At 47.0% G+C, this 18,116-nt stretch overlaps 1 protein-coding gene across 1 annotated transcript in view; it reads right to left on the bottom strand.

The window, feature by feature from the left end:
• WNT10A (Wnt family member 10A) overlaps positions 1 to 17,759 on the bottom strand; it is a 44,580-nt gene extending 26,821 nt beyond the window's left edge. Inside the window, exons 1-2 of the mRNA XM_081920655.1 lie at positions 16,661 to 17,759; positions 2,263 to 2,525 (exon numbers count right to left, since the gene is read on the bottom strand). Of these exons, the coding sequence (XP_081776781.1) occupies positions 2,263 to 2,525; positions 16,661 to 16,722 (325 nt within the window). The 5' untranslated portion in view covers positions 16,723 to 17,759. The remainder of the gene's footprint in view (positions 1 to 2,262; positions 2,526 to 16,660) is intronic.
• Positions 17,760 to 18,116: the final 357 nt, after the last annotated feature.

The following is an 18,116-nucleotide window of genomic DNA, read 5'->3' as shown; positions in this document are numbered from 1 at the left end:
AGATGATGAGGCGTAAAAGATCAGGGACTGGAATGGGGAGGAATGGAGTGATCTACAAATTATTTAAAGTGAGGAGCACGCATGGCTGAGCTGATGGCAGCGGATGTGGGAAGAGGCATGAAAGATTCAAGGGATCTGTCACTTTAGGTTACCAAGAACCATCCTCGTAAGCAACAGAAATTCCCAGGTGAGACGCAGCGAGACACAATTCACCCTCACCCTTACAAGCAGCATTAATGCAGGTGACAAGGGACTCGTGTATCTGCCCCTTGCCATCACTCTGCACACGCACATCCTTGTCAAGGTCCAGGGAACGTTATGGAATTCCCCTCAAACAGGCTCTATTTCGACTGAGGAGTCAAATTCTTGTTCCACGATTCAGGCAAAAGCAACAGAAAAGGGCAAAAACTTAGTAGCTTTGTATAGTCCTGATCATTAGGAGGAATGGCTTCATAAGCTTTCTGGAGGGCAATGGAACTGGACAATGGAGGGTAAAGCAGAATAGAGGATGCTGCCCAGCTTTTACAACAGACTGGGGCAGGGCCTGCGCAGTCACAGTGGATTAGAGAATTTACAGCACAAGCCTACAGCATATTTACTATGAAGTAAGCCCAACAGGCCTTGAGCCCAGATAAATATGTATAGGGTTACAGTCTTCAGCTGACAGTCGTTCCTTCTCTTAAGAGAAAACGGGGAATTGGGGGGGGGGTTCAGGGATAGGGATCCCTAAGAGACAAGTATCAGAACCTGCAGAAATGTAACATTGCCAGGATTCCTTGGGGGAAGCCATGACAGTTTAGAACCAATCTACTATATCAGGCATGTCCAACGCCCAAGAGACTGTGATCTAATCCCAGTATAAAAAAAAAACCTGGCAGTGATCTACCCATTGTCACTGGAGGGAGGAGCAGCATGCGTGGGGTGGGTGGATTGCCTAGAGTTGTTGAGCTTTCTTTAGGAGGGAAGAGCCCAGTGTTGCTGAGCTTCTAGCAATCTACTGGTTGGACATCCCTGTACTATATATTTTGGAAAGTGGTTTGTCTGTTTGTTTTCTATGCATTGGACACCTCTTGAGATATTGCCACCAAACAAGTTGGAACAAGCATTTCAGAGGTGGAGGTAGAGCTCACTGTTGATGTTTGGATGCTGGTTGCCATCTTGACTCAAATGGTGGACCCAAACATGACATAGTTTTGGCCGCATCTCAAGACAACGTTGCCAAACTCGGGATGAGGCTTCCTGAGGTGGGGTTTATGCCAATGTTTGGATGCCAAGCACCATTTTGAATCAAGACACGGTGAGCACACAGCAAACAAAGTCTCCCTCCTTTGGGTGATTAGTGTCAATAGTGTGCATGCAAAGCAAATAGTCCTTCTGCACTCCTTTTAATCTTGAATTCTCAGACTATGCATAATATTATGCAGCAGTAAGTTCCACCCGCTAGTGAAAGCCTGTGTGTGGAAATTGTTTCATTTAGTTAGTAGCGAAATATTTCCTTAGGGCTTTCCATTTGATAACAATCTGAAATTCCTAAGGTCTCCTTACCTTTGTCCTCTGCTATGCAATATTCTGAACAAAGCTTTCATATTGCTTTGTAGCTAAGAATGGGTTTGGTATGTCTTGAGGCTAAAGAAAGAGTGATAGTGCTGAACACCTCTAGGCTTCTATGATTCATCTTATTCCCCTCCATATAGCTCTACCAATCAGCTAGAGTTAGGCAGGGCCACTGCTCCTCAAAACTGTCACAAGCACATTGAAGCTTGCTGTGGGATAACAGGATTCTGGTTTATTCAAGTGCCTTCTAGCAGCTGGGATTCTTGCAAAGAATGCTGAACCTTGATGAAATCCAGCAAGGCAGGTTCAGAAACAGAAGAACATCCACAAGACCAATTCAGTTTAATGTAAACGGATTGTTCCCAAGAACACACCCCTGAATTGTAAATCCAACCACTAAATTGTAGTCAAACAAACAAACAAATAGATGTCAGCCCACCCCTGTCCAAATCTAAATGATTCTTTTTCAATGTGATCAAACTATCAGATTTCCATTTCACAATAAAGCACCTGTGGAAACCTCTGTATAACAGGTATTCATGAGCTTGCCTTAAAACCCAGGAACATGGTACCAGATTCAACAAATTCCCTTTCCATCATTTCTTTCATTGCTCTCAGATTTATAGGCAGCCAAGCGCACAGAAGGATGTGATCATTTTTGCCTGCTCAGAGCTTTCACAGAGCCAATGGCAGGAAGAGAACTCTAACCTCTGCTGAAGATGATGCTTTCATAGGGGATCTTGTTCTTGGTCTCCAGGCTCGAGCAATTCCAGCGCTGATCGCGGAACTGGTGTTGGCACTCGTGGATGGCGATCTGGATGCCTTGAATGGCAGAAGCCGTCACGTCAGGATTCCGCACGCACACCTCCAGTTGTCGCCGTGTCAGACCAGGCAAGGTCAGGCACACCGTGTTGGCATTAAGCACAGGTTCCAACGGCAACTTCAGGCCCAGAATCTCATTGGATAAGGAGCTGGGAAGAAAACAGACAAGTCAGTGGTGCCATCACCACGTACACCAAAGTGACCTTAAAAGCTAACATTTTTTCTTAGAAAGTAAATGTCAAGATCCAGGATGGGCAACACCCACTGCTGCAACTATCTCTGGAGCTGATACTGCAAACTGCAGAGGAAAAAAGGAAACCTTTTAGCAAGGGAAACTTTGCAATCTCCCTTGAAAGCTGCTTCCAAATCATGATTGTTCTTAGAGCCAGAACATCCCAGGTTGAAGCTACATAAGTATGTTCAATTTGTATTTCACTAGCCAAACTGCTTCCATGTTGGTTATGAAGTTTCCAGTGTATAGTGCATTTTTTATGGAAAATAGCCTACTGAACTACCTTGTTTTGTATTTGCATTCTATAAACAAACTTTTCCTTGCGCCTTATGAATATTCTTTTTCCCTGAGTTTTTAGAAAGTAATCCTTACAAAATAAAAGGAAGACAGTAATCCATATACCGGTATGTTTCTACCTTTTTGAGACAAATAGCACGATTCAAGTGTGTAATGAGGCCTGTTCCTGCAATGTGTGTAATGAGGCCTGTTCCTGCAATGGGACTCCCCCCCCCCCCGCACTGCCCTAAATCAGCAAATGGTGAAAAAGTGTCATTATGTGAGTGGACCTCATTCTCCGGAAGCATACCCCACATAGGGCTTTGGGCAGATATCCGCAAGCCTGGGGAGACCGGCGCGACTTCCCGCCGGGCTCCCTAGGCTTGCGGATAGCAGCCTGTTCTGGGGGCTGGGGTCGGGGGAAGCTCGGGCTTTCCCCGCCCCAGCCCCACGCCTGGGGGGGAAATAAATATTTTTTTCTTTATTCCCCCCCCCCAAAAAAAACCCCTAGGTACGCACTATGGGCCAGTGCGCCCTATGGGGCGAAAAATATGGTACATATTTACCTCTTTTTTAAGAAAGAAAGAAAGAAAGAAAGAAAGAAAGAAAGAAAGAAAGAAAGAAAGAAAGCTGAATTTATCTAAAGACCAGATTCCCAAACCATATGTGTTGAATGTTGCTGGCAATTATCCATTAGGTTATTGTCCAAATGCTAAGGTCTATATCAGAATTTTCAGGCATAATTTGCCATATGGGATGAGTTAAAATAAAAAGGCAGCATAAATATTAAACAAAAGAGTTATAAATATTATACAGCAAGTTACTATTTCTTATTAAAAGTCCAGACAAAAAAAAATGTTTGTGCCTGGCAGCAGACTGAAAGCAAACTTGGCACCAGGTGAGTGTCTCAGGGGCATTTCCATGTTGCACAGAAGGGAATCTTATTAGATGTCTGTATCAGGCAGAACTTTCATTTATGTTCTTCTAATTTGGTGACTTGGATGTTTAATAGCTACAGATGTTTCAGATAGCTCAGTCAGTAAAGCATGAGACTTTTAATCTCAGCGTTGTGGGTTTGCGCCCCATACTGGGCAAAAGATTCCTGCATTGCAGAGGGTTGGACTAGATGAGCCTCGTGGGCCCTTCCCACTCTACAATTCTGTGATTCTATGAACTGAAAGGTGTTCCCTCAGAATTGTCCATCATCTCTTCATTTTGGACCATATTTATTTCTTTAAAATATTTCTATATTGCCTTCCATTAAAATAATATCAAGATGGTGTACAATAAAATAATTCCATGCAAATTCATTTAGCTGTGTTTTTAGATATATTTTTTCCCGTTGGATGTCCTTAACTGGTTTTTATGTAAGTTGCTTTGGGTCCCTCTGTGAGAAAAGTGACAAACAAATATTATAAATCAATAATTCAAAAAACAATTCCATACACAATAGAAACAATCCAATAAAAATAACACATCTTGAATACAGTAGCCATGAATTGTTCAAATGTTTATAGAGATGAGAGAAAACTTAAGTAAACAGATAGGTTTTTAACAGCTGGCAGAAGCTCACCACAGCAGGTGCCTGCCATATCTTGGTGGGGAGTTCATTTCACAGACTGGGGGCCACCATGGAGAAGGCCCTCCTCCAAGTTGCTGAGAGATGAGCTTCTGTAGGCTGCAGCATAACTAACAGGGGGCCCTCCCAAGATCTCAGTGAATGGGCAGCTCAGTATGGGCAAAGGCATTTTTTCAGATCACCTGGTCCTAAGTTGTCCAGGACTTTATAAGTTAAGAACTGTACTGTACTGTACATTTACTGTGACATACACAGTGCCAGGATATTGTTTCCTATAAATAGCTCTCTGCTTTTTTCTTGTCAACACAGCAATCAGCTTTGCAGTTTGATTCAGATCCTCGTTTACGATTTGTCAAAGGGGGAGAGAACCAGCCCATGCTCCTGTGTCTCAATATTCCCAGCCCTCCCACAACCACCTCGATCTATGAACAGCCTAGTGAGTTACCAGTCCAGGTGAACAGAGGGAGCGAGAGAGACGCAGGTTAATAGACAAGAAGGCTTTAATTACACGGCAAAGTGCTCCCTTTGGCGGTTTTAAAAAACAGGGACTCCCGACTTGAGCCTCTAATGACTCAATTTGAGGGGAGATGCAAAAGGTGCTTATAACTCACTAATGACAGTGCTTGATCAAAGGTGGAGGAGTGAGGTACTGAGTTCTCTACACCAGCTGGGTCATGGGTTTCACATCGGCAATAGAAACTGGCCTGTTCTCCCAGCTGGAGAATTTCCTCTTGCTCAGATCACGGCCATCACTCATATTTGTCTACAAATCATCTGTTTTAGAGCAGGACTACACCATTTCTGTTCAGCCGAGACAAGGCTAGCACAAGCCACGCAAGCCTGTCTTAGAGAATAAGCTCATAAATATGATCAAAATTGCCAGTCACCCACAATCTGCATAATGCAGGTGGCAGCTGCCTGGGAGATTCTGTGTCACTTTTCTAACCGTGTAGCAGCAAAAGCATAGCAAGATGGTGAGCATGTGTTGCGTAAGGATGAGTGACGATCCCAGATTCCTGTGGAGCATTTTCCCACACCCTACCACCATTCTCTTGGTGCTGAGGCCAGGGCTACCAGCTTCTGCAAAGGACTGGGCTGCTGTGCATTTAATAGTTGTGTAAGAGGGAGGTTTCCACCTTGTGGGGCTCTTTGTACATCATGCTGTATATCTTCTCTCCACACAACGTGACTCTTCTTTAAACTCCAGGTATCGGGAACCTGTGGACCTCCAGATGTTGCTGAAATACAACTCCCATCAGCCCCAGCCAGCAAGGCCAATGGCCAAGGATGATGGGAGATGTAGTCTGAGGGGCCAAAGGTTCCTCACACCTGTTCTGCTGAATCTGGCAGCTGTACCAATACCTGACCTCAAAAGGTTCCCCACGCCTTCAGAAAACTCTATTGGCAGTCAGACAATTGGCAGCTCAAGTTTCTCCCATCACCATAACTGACAAAACTGGAACGTGTCCAGAGGAGGACAACCAAAATGGTCAAAGGCCTGGAAACGATGCCTTATGAGGAACGGCTAAGGGAGCTGGGCATGTTTAGCCTGGAGAAGAGGAGGTTAAGGGGTGATATGATAGCCATGTTCAAATATATAAAAGGATGTCACATAGAGGAGAAAGGTTGTTTTCTGCTGCTCCAGAGAAGCGGACACGGAGCAATGGATCCAAACTACAAGAAAGAAGATTCCACTTGAACATTAGGAAGAACTTCCTGACAGTAAGAGCTGTTTGACAGTGGAATTTGCTGCCAAGGAGTGTGGTGGAGTCTCCTTCTTTGGAGGTCTTTAAGCAGAGGCTTGACAACCATATGTCAGGAGTGCTCTGATGGTGTTTCCTGCTTGGCAGGGGGTTGGACTCGATGGCCCTTGTGGTCTCTTCCAACTCTATGATTCTATGATTCTATAACACCTTAGTGCTTACCTGGCAGCTCTCTGCATACAAAAGTAACCTGGGCCCATCTGAACTCAACTCAGTGCTGGTGTCAGGAGTAGTAGGTTTCAATGGACATCTGCTGAAGCCCATATACTTGTCCACTCTCTAGAGCCTCCTAGTCCTCCTCTCATTGGGGCAGCCTGCTCACCTGCCTTCTCTGAGCATCCAAGCAATGGCAAGTGGAAGGAGAGAGAGCAGAGCCCTCCACTTGCTTTGTCCCAGGGTATGGTCAGAAGATACATGACCTTGCTGAAGCTAAGCAGGTCTGGGTCTGCTGAGTGACTGTATGGATAAAAATGTGCCAAATTAGGACATCTGGTGGTCCCATTTGGTCTAGAGGCTAGTGATTTCCCATGCCTGCTTTAGTAAGTGGGCTAGTTAGTATCAGCCTTTTTGCCACCAACACTTGTAGAATGAGTGACCAAGGCAGAAGGGAAAGAAGAGTCAGACAGGGATGGTGGTGGGGTAGGGGTGGGGGGTTGTGATAATGGTGGGAGGGGCTAACAAAGCATCATCAGTGGGACACCCTGCCGCCTAAGGGCATCTTGCCCAGCAGCCCCTCAAACCTGGCCGAGTGACCATCTAAAATAATTCTTAGCCTCTTCAGCAACCATAACATTCTCAGGTTCAGCTATGGAAACCTTCGCAAGTCACAACTCATGTTTATCCACACTTACCTTTTGCCCTGCTCTTTCCAGGCACAGGTCTGTGCTTTAACACGCCATAACCCACTCTTTAAAGCTGGATTGGAGCAACTGTCAGTTCAGGTTTTCCGTGGATTGACGTTTGCTTCAACTGAGCTCTAAAGAGTGGGTTTCTGTGGAAAAAGCTTGGGGGGTAGGGAGGGAAGAGTAGCTTGAACACGGAGCTTTAAATCATGAATGGTGCCTGGAAAGAGCAGAGGAAAGGCAAGTGTGGATAAGCCTTTGGGCTGTAGACCACACTTCTGTTTATTCTGGATCCAGCGTTCTCCCACTGCTGATTTGGGAAGCAGTACACAAATGACATTAGTTACAATCCACCATCTATCCTGTATTTATCCTTTTGTTTCTTATGAAAATGTTGCCTTTAGATGCATCTTCCCATCATGTCAGCTTCATTATAAACTGAGGAAAATGAATGGCCTAGCTGAGTTTTATGCCAGTAATGTGTACACCACCTTAGTTTCCCATTCACTGCACAGGTGTGTCCTCTGCATGATGGAGAGTACCCACTTCCAACCAGCTGCCAATCCTTTATTTCCCCTCAGCTAATGAAGTTATGCTTTCCTCCTGTGAAGAGGCTTACAGAGCAATTGTATGCACCAGGTACACGGGAGCGGGAGATATGCTGCTGCTACTTTGAGAGCAGAATAGCCCCCGTCCTAGACTTGCCGAGGCCAGGGAAACACATAAACGCAGAAAATTGTGGAATAGCATAAGAAAAGCTGTCATGCTCTCAGCATCCCTGGAAACAGCATTGGCATTGGCTGGGTAGAGTGTCTAGCCTTTGCCAACAGTGGGCTTATCCGCATATGGGGGTGGGCATCTTCCCTGTATGGGGGAAACATCACCCCTCACTGTTGGGGAGGAACAGCAATAGAGCTCAGATATATGAGAGGCAGTTGCAATAGTTATCTGTTAAAGAACCTGATCCCCTTTCCCTGCGTTTACCTGTGTGGACTGCTGTCTCCTGGCCTCCCCAGGTGCAGAAGTCACTGCTGGATCATGGACATAGCAAGGGTTTATTTTAGGGGGCGGGCATTATGTTAGCTGGGGCAGTGGCGTAGCGTGGGTTGTCAGCAACCGGGGCAAGGCAAGTAATTTGCGCCCCCTAACCCATGGATTTGCGCCCCCTAACCCTAACCCCCAGATGTTGCGCCCGGTGCGGCCGGCCCCCCTGCACGCCCCACGCTACGCCACTGAGCTGGGGGATACCAAATTATCTGTGATGTAATTGGTCAGTTAGTTCAGTATTTTTAGCATGTTCTGGAGGTGGGTTGTTTAGTGCAAAATGCTCCCTTTGTGCATCAAGCGCCCTTTCTCCAGAGCTGCCACTCACGAGCGTTCCCCCTTGTGGGCTTAAAATGTCTATGGCATAGGGACAAATTCTATCATAGGGAAACACATCCTATCATCAGAGTTGTGGTCTCTTTGTGCGAGGTTTATATACAGTGGTACCTCTGGTTGTGCACGGGATCCATTCCGGAGCTCAGGTCGGATCCCGAGGAATTCACAACCGGAGGTGCCGCTTCTGTGCATGTCATGGTAGAGCGCTTCTGCGCGTGCGACAAAACCTGGAAAAATACTTCTGGGTTTGCTCAGAGGTGTGTGTATCCAAAGGTACCACAGTACTGGCTGTGACATATATCCATATCCTATGCTCCACTGTGACAACATGATGGGATGGCCATGAGTATCCAGACAGCTTAAAAAACAGAAAACAAAACCCCCTCCCATTAGTTAATAGGAGGGAGATTTCTTACTCCAAGTCTGTGGGGTGTAAAGTTGCACCATCAATAGGGGTGTGATCATGGTCTTGAGGAGACAGTGCAAGTTTGCTCCTCCCCTGTGCCAACCCCATCCTGCCCACAACTCCGTTTCAGTACTTCCACCAGCACAGTCTCACCGGCAGAGCAGATTTGCAGTGCTCTGTTAATGTAGCTCCTGTTTTGTCAGCACAGCAGGAGTTCTGCCAAATCCTATGTCTTAGCAACCAGCAAAGCTGAAGTGCAGGATTGCTCTTTTTTTATATGACTCCAACGCCTATGGTGGTGCTAAACAACTTAACATTCTTTCAACCCTTCCCCACCTCTTCCTTGATTTGTAAGCACTGTTAAGGATATACAGGTGAAGAATCCCCCTGTGCTGTTGGTCTACCAGGTATCATAGGTATGTCACTCTCACAGAACAGGAGGCACCAAATTGAAAAGCAGATACCTTTTGACCTGTTCAATATTTTTAACAGCAGCCCGATGACGTTTTTCTTCAGACATAGTCAGGTCTCATTTATTGCAACAGTCAAGATTCAACATATATCAAACCAGTGCACTGCGACTTAAGGAGACCTGAGGCTAAGCTGCCAAGAAAAGGCAAATGGTTGACTTCATACTTTACCAGGACCACACACGAAATAAGCTCCACCCTCCTGTCTTATAAAAAGAAAATGCAGTAGCAAATCTACAATATGTCACCCCAACACATCCAGATAGTGTTGAAATCTGATTACCAGGCATCAGACGCCATGTACACAGGATCACACCCTTGTTTAACTAATTGGGAAAAGCTAACATCCTCTGCTTCTGTACTGAGACAATCATTAACACAGGTTGGAATCTGTACTTCATCCATGTAGGCTTACCCTCTTGCCATGGGAACTGTGAAAAACCTGGGATGATTACTAGTTGTCCCATGGAAACCAATCCACACTTTGACTCCAATCTTATATGTATCTATGCAAAGATTCCTGCATTGAAGGGGGTTAGACCAGATGATCCTTGTGGTCCCTTCTAACTCTAGAATTCTAAGGTTCTATGAAAGAATGTGAAATCCATGGACCTTATTTGCATCTGACCATGCTTAAGAACAGTCACTAGTTTTGCAAATATATTGGGGCAGTTTATGCCTCTTCCAGCTCCTACTCCTGGCTGCATGTAGCATCCCACAGAGAATATTACTCAGGGAACGTTCCACTCCATATTTCCCCACCCCAAAGTAATAAAAAGCTCATCCAATTGGTCTAGTGGACAGAAATTTGTACTTCGGTCCATGGGCCCCAAGTTCAAGTCTCATCCCTATTACCAGCTCTGTATATTACTTATTTCATGCATTTATATCGCACCTTTTTGCCATGGAGCGCTAGTCCTTGTACAAGGTTCTCCCCTTCCTCATTTAATCCCCACAACAACCCTGTGAAGGCTGAGCAGCAGTGACTGGCCCAAGGTCACCCAGTGAGCTTCATGGACAAGTAGGGATCTGAACCTTGGTCTCTCATATCCTAGTAAGACATTCTAATCACTACACCACACTGGCTCTTGGGCATCACTGGACCCTCTGGCCCTTTAATACATCTGTAATGTGGGAACCGCAGAACACTGTAAGAGCAAACACAAGATCAGAAAGTAGGTGCATTTGCGAAGACCTGTTAGAATCGTGAACTCAAGCTCCTCATTCACCATACTCCCCTTTACACCCACACAACCACAGTCCAACACTGCTTGCTTGCGCGCATACACACACACCCCTCACCCACATAAAATACACACACATATACATACTGTATGCCTCCTTACCGGCAACTCCTGCAGCCAAGCAGGTGCCAAACATATTGCTCTGCTTTCCTTTGGGCCACATCAGTGAGTGGGTCTTGTTGTCTGGGCAGCCTAGGACCTCCATACACACTGCCTAGCCTTGTGGCCCAGGAAGGTCACTTCAGTGCTGCTTGCCCCCCAGCTTCACCCCCCCCCCCCGGAGACACAATCCATTCTCTCTCAAGACAGGGATGCCGACAACAAGTCCATCACATTGTCTGTTCTATCCATACAATTGCATAAGCAGATACTAAGCAGAAACACACTCTGTAGACATTCATCCTTGAATGTACATAACCAATTCTCTCTCTCGCCCCCCTCCCGCCCCCACCCAGTGGTTAGCCCTATATGTCACTGTGCCTCAGTTCTCCTCTATGTGTTTCTTATAATAGATCTGGAATGCATTTTACCAGACCTTCACCTGGGACATTGGCAAATTCCCCATGGATTAAATGCTGCAGGCCTTCTCGTTCCCTTTGCAGCTACATCCTGGTGGAGAGTGTCCAGGACTTCATTGAACAGAACCTATTCCACTCACTTGGGGTGGCTCATGATGGCCAAGGGATGGTTGGGTTGGATTCTGAGAGCCCAACCCACTGTCAGATAGAGGGGAGCGTGACTGGTTCAATTGCACTGGGCACAGAGCCTCCGGGCCCCAGGGGACATCTCAACTATGATTGAGAATGAAGGGCAAGAGGTTGAGGGGTGCTGAATTTTAGTATCACATGGGGTGCTGCTGAACTTTGAGATCCCAAGATCCGCCACTGCCACTATCATTCCCCACCTACCCTATCCTTAAGCATCCTTCCACTGTTTTAGTGTTGAGAAGCAAGTGTCTGTCAGTCTTAGGAACTGACTGTAGGCTTTTTCACTTATCCTATTTGGCAGGCAAGTCTCTTGTGCTATCCAAGTCTCACCCGAACCGGTGTCCTTTCCTCCCCCTCACATCCTGCCATCCAAATAACCGACATATACACTGACATCGCTCTTACGCCCCTGCGGAGATCATCCCCACCCCCGCAGAAGCAAGACTTCCTTAACCCCCCTTTCTTCATTCTCCCTCCCCAAATAGACATTACAACACACACACATACCACATGCACATGTTCTTGTCTGGCCCAAAAAGCACAAGGACTTTTAGGGAGGTGGATCCCTGCAAAAAGACCCACAGAGTTTGGGGAGAGGAAAGATGGAAGTGTCAAGAAGGGCAGTTTACCATGTCTGCTCTTTGAATCTGATTGACCTGTGCTCTCCCCACCCTCTCACTCTATAGCACTAAATGAGTTGAAACACGATTTCACAGTGAAAGGCCCGCAGGTCACAGGCTGTGGTTGCTACTGCTTTAATTAATACAAGTTCCAACGGTAATAAATTATATTTTTTGGAGGGGTGGCAGTAGGGGGTGGAGAGAAAAAAACTAACCCAAAAATAACTATTACAAACAAAACAAAGCAAAATGGAGACAGGAGGGGGAAGGAAGTATATATAATTATTAACCCTTCCCCAGACTCTCAACACAAATGTTTTGTGATGGGGCGAGATTCAACCAGGAGGCAGATAGTAGCACACAATGATGAAATGAGGAACATTTCCCATTTATCCCAAAATGGGGGAAGGAGAGAGGGAGCCGTAATACCTGTTTGAACTGAGGTAACCTTAAGAGACAGGAGGCTCAGTGCACATTACGTGCTTCAAGTACATTCAAATGACATTTCCTCCCACAAGGAAATTTGGGCACTGTAGTTTCTTAAGGATTACTGGAGAGATAAACTACAGTACCCAAAATCCTAAAGGGTGGAAAATGTGTTTCCAGTGTGCTTTAAAGGTACAGAATCATAGAATCGTGGAGTTGGAAGGGATCCCTGAGGATCATCTAGTCCAACCCCCTGCAATGCTGGAATCTCAACTAAAACATCCATGGCAGGTGGCCATCCGACCTCTGCTTAAAAACCTCCAAGGAAGGAGAGTCCACACTTCCCAAGGGATACCATTCCATTGTCAAACAGCTCTTACTGTCACAAGTTTTTTCCTGATGTTTAGCCAGAATTTCCTTTCTTATAACTTGAATCCATTGGTTCGAGTCCTACCCTCCGGAGCAAGAGAAAACAAGAAGATGAGAAAACAAGAAGATACTGGAAGATGGCTATCCTATCTCCTCTCAGCCTCCTCTTTTCCAGGCTAATTATGCACAGACAAGCCTGAGTCTTCCACTTCTTGAGGTGACCTAAAGTTCAAACAGGTGTTGTAGCTTCCCCACAATTCAAAATAAATGGGAAATGTTCCAGCATCACCACAAAACAAAATCAGAAGTTTGTTTGAGAACATGTGATTTGACCACCTGTACTCATCCGAGACAGTAGATTCTTCTACCTGGATGCTAGTGCCTCGAGGTGTTTAGGAGAAGGTCTTCCCCACCACCACCTCCCTCACAAGCTCTAGCAACATGTAGGCTCCCAAGCCTTGATCATTGCCTCTGGGCTGCAGACTGTAACGGCTGGCAGAGATGCCAAATTATTTTCTACCTTCAACACCTGTGGCAAAAGGCAGAAATGCAGCAGGTGAATACCCAGCACAGCGCTGCCATCACAAGCAAAAGTTCTGAGGCATTTCTGCTTTTCACCACCTCTGCTGGCACAGCAGAAAACCCCTATAAGGAAAAAGTAAACGCCGGCAAAGACTGGACAATTCACCCTGTTCCCAAGGCAAATGACAGCAAGTAACAATTTTAAAAAAGTATCCACATTTTAATCTGAATCAGGTGCATTTGACTATTTTCAAGCACACAGACTGGATGTGCTCTCAGAGCAGGCCTCCCTTCAGCCTGGGGCTTATCCACACTTACCTTTTGCCCCATGCCTTCCAGGCACAGGCCCAAACTTTAGCACTCCATATCCAAGAGCTCTTCTTTCCCTGCAAAAACCCACTCTTTAAAACCAATGCACAACACACGTCAATTTGTGTTTTCCATGGACTGCCGTTTGCTCCAATTCAGCCGTAAAGAGGTTTCCATGCGAAAAGCTCAAGAGCAAAAAAAAGTGCTCGGACACAGAGATTTAAAGAGCAGGCAGTGCCCGGAAAGCGCATAGGAAAAGTAAGTTTGTCCTCCTGTCATTATTGGATCCATCAGCCCCCGCCAACATGGAATTATGGGAGTTGTGGTCCCAAACACAAGACTGGAAAAGGCTACTATAATCCAGTGTTTCCCAACCTTGTGCCTCCAGATGTTTTTGGCCTACAACTCCCATCATCCCTAGCTAGCAAGACCAGTGGTCAGGGATGATGGGAATTGTAGTTCAAAAACAGCTGGAGGCACAAGGTTGGGAAACATTCATTATTCCCTTATTTCACTGATTGTACCTCCTATGTGCCCCCCCACCCAAATGTAGCATGGTAATCTGATATCTAAGAGAGAGCAGGACTATGGCTAAACAAAAATGAGCAATGCACTTATTCTTATCAATTCACACTCCCAGGAGGGAAGTGACTGTATCCTAGGTGTCCCCACCAGCTTTAACTGGGCATGACAGTCTGATAGTTATGAGGCTAGTCTGCTGCACTGTTAAAACATGCCCTGTTTCTACTTTGTGTCTGTGCCCCTTCTAACCACAACCTCTTGATCAGGAGTATTTCCTTTTGAAATCTAACATCACAACCAGAAATCTAGTATCCACTGCCTGACTCTCAGCTGACAGCAGAATTTGCAAGATCGCTCATGTGCAGAGGGATGTGTGGCTCAGGGTGTTAGGAAGCACTCACTTCCCCCAAAACCCATTCCAAGAGATGACTCCTTCCTTGCACCCATGGACAGGAGCCTGAGAGAGACAGTTACCTTGCATATTATTTACCAAGAGGGAAGGGACTGGCCCAAGGGCTCCCAGGAAGAGCCGGTGTCAGAGACGGTGCCAAATGCAAGGCTCACTCTGAGCCCCAAAACAACCAGGCCCCAAACTCAGAGGGGAGGCGTTTCTGCTCTTTGGCACGGATCAGGCTCTAGCCCTCAAGGAAGGGACCTGCCCTTCGAAGAAAACGATTAAGACATTGTGTGTCTTTCATAACAAGGCAGCTCAGAACAGCGCGGCATTTCTCCCTAATGAGAGCAGCCTTCTGCATGCCTTGGCGCATGCCTTTCATCCAAGCATCCCCAAGCCTTTTCCAAACATGATGCTGATTGATTGATTAATTAATGAAATCACCACCTCCCCCCACCCTTTTATATAGGCATGTGTATGTATATATGAGAAAATGCTTCCAATCCCACAGGGTCTTTGAGAAACACAAATTACATAAACATTTTTCTTCTCTGTTTAAATGATTCACAAAAAGGAACAATGTGGCTGCTAATCCCACAGAATGATACAACAGCCAGGACTCCAGAAGCGAACACAGGAATCCAGTTTCTCCACTAGACCCCAAATTCTCTCCCTAAACTGGAAAGGTAATGATCACCCATCCCACATGCTTTGAACGCTGCTTCCTTCCCATTGCTAGAATAGATATTGGCGATTATATCCTCCAAGTTTCCACTTTTTCTATGAATGGATGTTCATTTTCTGCTGACAACTTCACTGTTAAACCTATTTTGGGTTAACACATTTTCAGTACTAATGCTGCTCCTTGTGGGTAATTATTTATTCACTTTCTATTCCCACATACGCATTTTCCCATTCCCAAAAATCTCAACACGGGCAATCCCAGTTGATCATCAATATAAACCTATACAGAAGGTAAAACGGACAGCGAGATGGGATAGAAACTCAAAGCCACCCAGTGATCTTCATGACTAAGCCGGGGATTTGAACAAAATTTCTCACGCCCAAACTTAGAACTCAAACCATGTGCTTAAACTCCAGTCAGATAATTTGGGGGGGGGGGTTCTGCAGCACTTCCACATAAAATTGCTAAATTGGGTAGCTGCAATGAAACCAAAAGCCATTCAGCTGAAATCTTGGGACTACAGAAGGATCCAATGCACCCTTAACAGGTTACCCAATCAAGAAAAAAGAGGGAAAAGTAAGGTCCCTAATAGACTACCATCGTAATAGAACACAACCTATGATAACACAGAGCAGGACAGATTACTGGGTTTATATCCTATACAACACTCTTTATTAAAGTGTAGTACAACTGACTTTTGGGAAACAATGAGATTTTCACCGGCTCCTGCACACCAGAAGGATCCTGTGCTGGAAAATGAGCAAGGCCCACTCAGAGAAAAGACTGCCAAATTTCTGACACTCTCAAATGAATGAATTCAGAGCGATCAAAAAGAGCTACCCATTGCCTCAAGCAAACTAGTGTTTTGTTCTAGTCGTAGATAGTGTCAATCCTACCCAAAGGATAAAACCAATGGATTTTGCTCTATACATGGCATTGGGACTCTTAAATTCCCGGCTCCAAAGCGGGAATTACGACAATGAGAGCAGACATCCACTAGCCCGATCCCTCAATTTCTCTAGCACCACTTCCAGGAGAAGAGGCACAGACCCCTAACCCAGAACTCAGAAAGTGACAGAGGAATGGAGGCTCTTCCCCAAAATGTTTTCATGTCAAAGCAAATGCCCATTGGCAAGAATTTCACCATTACGGATGGGGTGAGAGAATATGTCTGTAGAGGGAGATGACAGCCCGGATTATAAGGTGCTGGGGGGTGGGGGAGAGAGGAGGCGTGAAATAATCCTGATGACTAGAACCACTCGTAAAAGAGACAAATCTGCTTCGACACTGCATTCCTGGGAGAGTTGTAATTATAGAAACGGCTCCCAAGTGACATCTCCTCCAAGCCCTTGGGGGTTTCGAGGGGCTGCATTAGGAGGGGATATGTAATTAATCTCCTCTTAGCATGGTGCGTATGCTGGGGGCATTGGAGGGGGGAAGGCTGTCAATTCCTGGCTGCGTGGTAAAGGCCTCGCCAACGAGTGGAGAGGGTTTGGAAAGCGGGGAAGCCAGAGAAAACCAAAAGGAGACGGTCTTACCTTTGGCCCCAGAGACTGAGGAGAAGCAGCGGGCAGAGCCAAAGAAGCAGAGTTTGTCCCATCCTGGCTGCTGGAAGTTTTAGTCTGTCTACCAGCTGGTTCTTCTTGTTTAAGGGCTAGTAGGGTGGGGATGGGGGTAGGTTGTCTCTTCGCTGCTTGCTGCTGCTGCTGCTGTCGATTTGCGCTCTTTCTCTCTACTCCTGTCACTTTCCCCTGCTCTTTTAGGACCTCATTGATCGCCTTGGATTGGAGAGGGAGGTGTTTTTGTTTTTTCGACAGCTCGTTGCAAAGATTTGCAAGCCCAAACTGCAGCGAGCACCTCGGGCCTGCCCTCTCTCTCTCTCTCCCTCTCTCTTCCCCACCCTTCTCGTTCCTTCAGCAGGGCAGCTGGTTTTCGAAGAGGCGTCGAGGGTTAGTCGTCCTCGGTGAAGGTAGCAACGGGCTCCACGGTTGTCCTCGGAGCTCCATGCGGGCAGGTCCTCCTCCTCCTCCTCCACCCCCCATCCGAGAGCGCTGGGAAGAAAAAGAAGGAGGCTGGCAAAGATCTCTCTCTCTCTCTGCCTCCCTGTCTTATGTACACACCCTCTTTCCTTTGCAACTTTTGAACCCCCCACCCGGCTTGCTGAAGTTGCAAGCAGGGGCTGCAGCGGCTCTATCAGGGCAGGGTAATCTTTCTCCGGGGGGGGAGGGAGGGGGCAAGGGTGGGGTCAGGCCGGGCCCGGCGGGCACGTGCGGCCCCCGCAGCCCGCCCCTCCACTCATCGCGGCTGCTCCCGCCGGGGCAGCTGGCGACTGAGCCGCGGGGCGGAGGGCGCACGAGGCAGCGCGCCGCGACCGGCGACCACGGCGGATTCTTCTCGGCCTGGACGGGACGGGAAAGCAGCAAAAAGCTCTCCACGCGCAGCAAGCAACCGCCGAGCCAGCGCCCCAAGCCCGAGTCCCGACACGCCCGTGCAGGAGCCCTCGGGCGGGCAGGCGGGAAAAGGACGGGCCGGGAAGCGTGTGCCAACCGCACACCCTGAGACATGCACCCTCGCACACACACGCACGCATCTGCAGAGACGCGCACAGCCATCCCGTGCAACCCCGGCCACACTTGCGCGCCCACCTCCTTCGCAGAAGTAACGGCTCCAACGCTGCATGCACGCCCACACGTGCACAGCCCAACGCTGAGAACACGCGCACAGGCGCGCATCGCCATGCACACAGCAGGATTCGTATCAGGAGAAATGGGCGCACAACACGTTCGCGCAAAACAGGCGCAACACCCAGCAGCCACAAACATTATTTGCATAGATTATTTATATGCTGCAGGCTCACTCCATGTATATTTTTTGCTAACTATCCACCGGACTTTCCAGCCCGGGCATGCAGCTGCATCACTGTGTGTGGCCGAAATACAACTGCAGCACCTACCGACACAGTTGCAAAATGACCACACAAATGCATGCACAGCT

This window comes from Podarcis melisellensis (assembly GCF_964234715.1).
Source record: "Podarcis melisellensis genome assembly, chromosome: 1".
NCBI classification, from domain to species: domain Eukaryota; kingdom Metazoa; phylum Chordata; class Lepidosauria; order Squamata; family Lacertidae; genus Podarcis; species Podarcis melisellensis.
The sequence above is the reverse complement of the archived record's forward strand: the minus strand, read 5'-3'. Positions and strand labels throughout refer to the sequence as shown.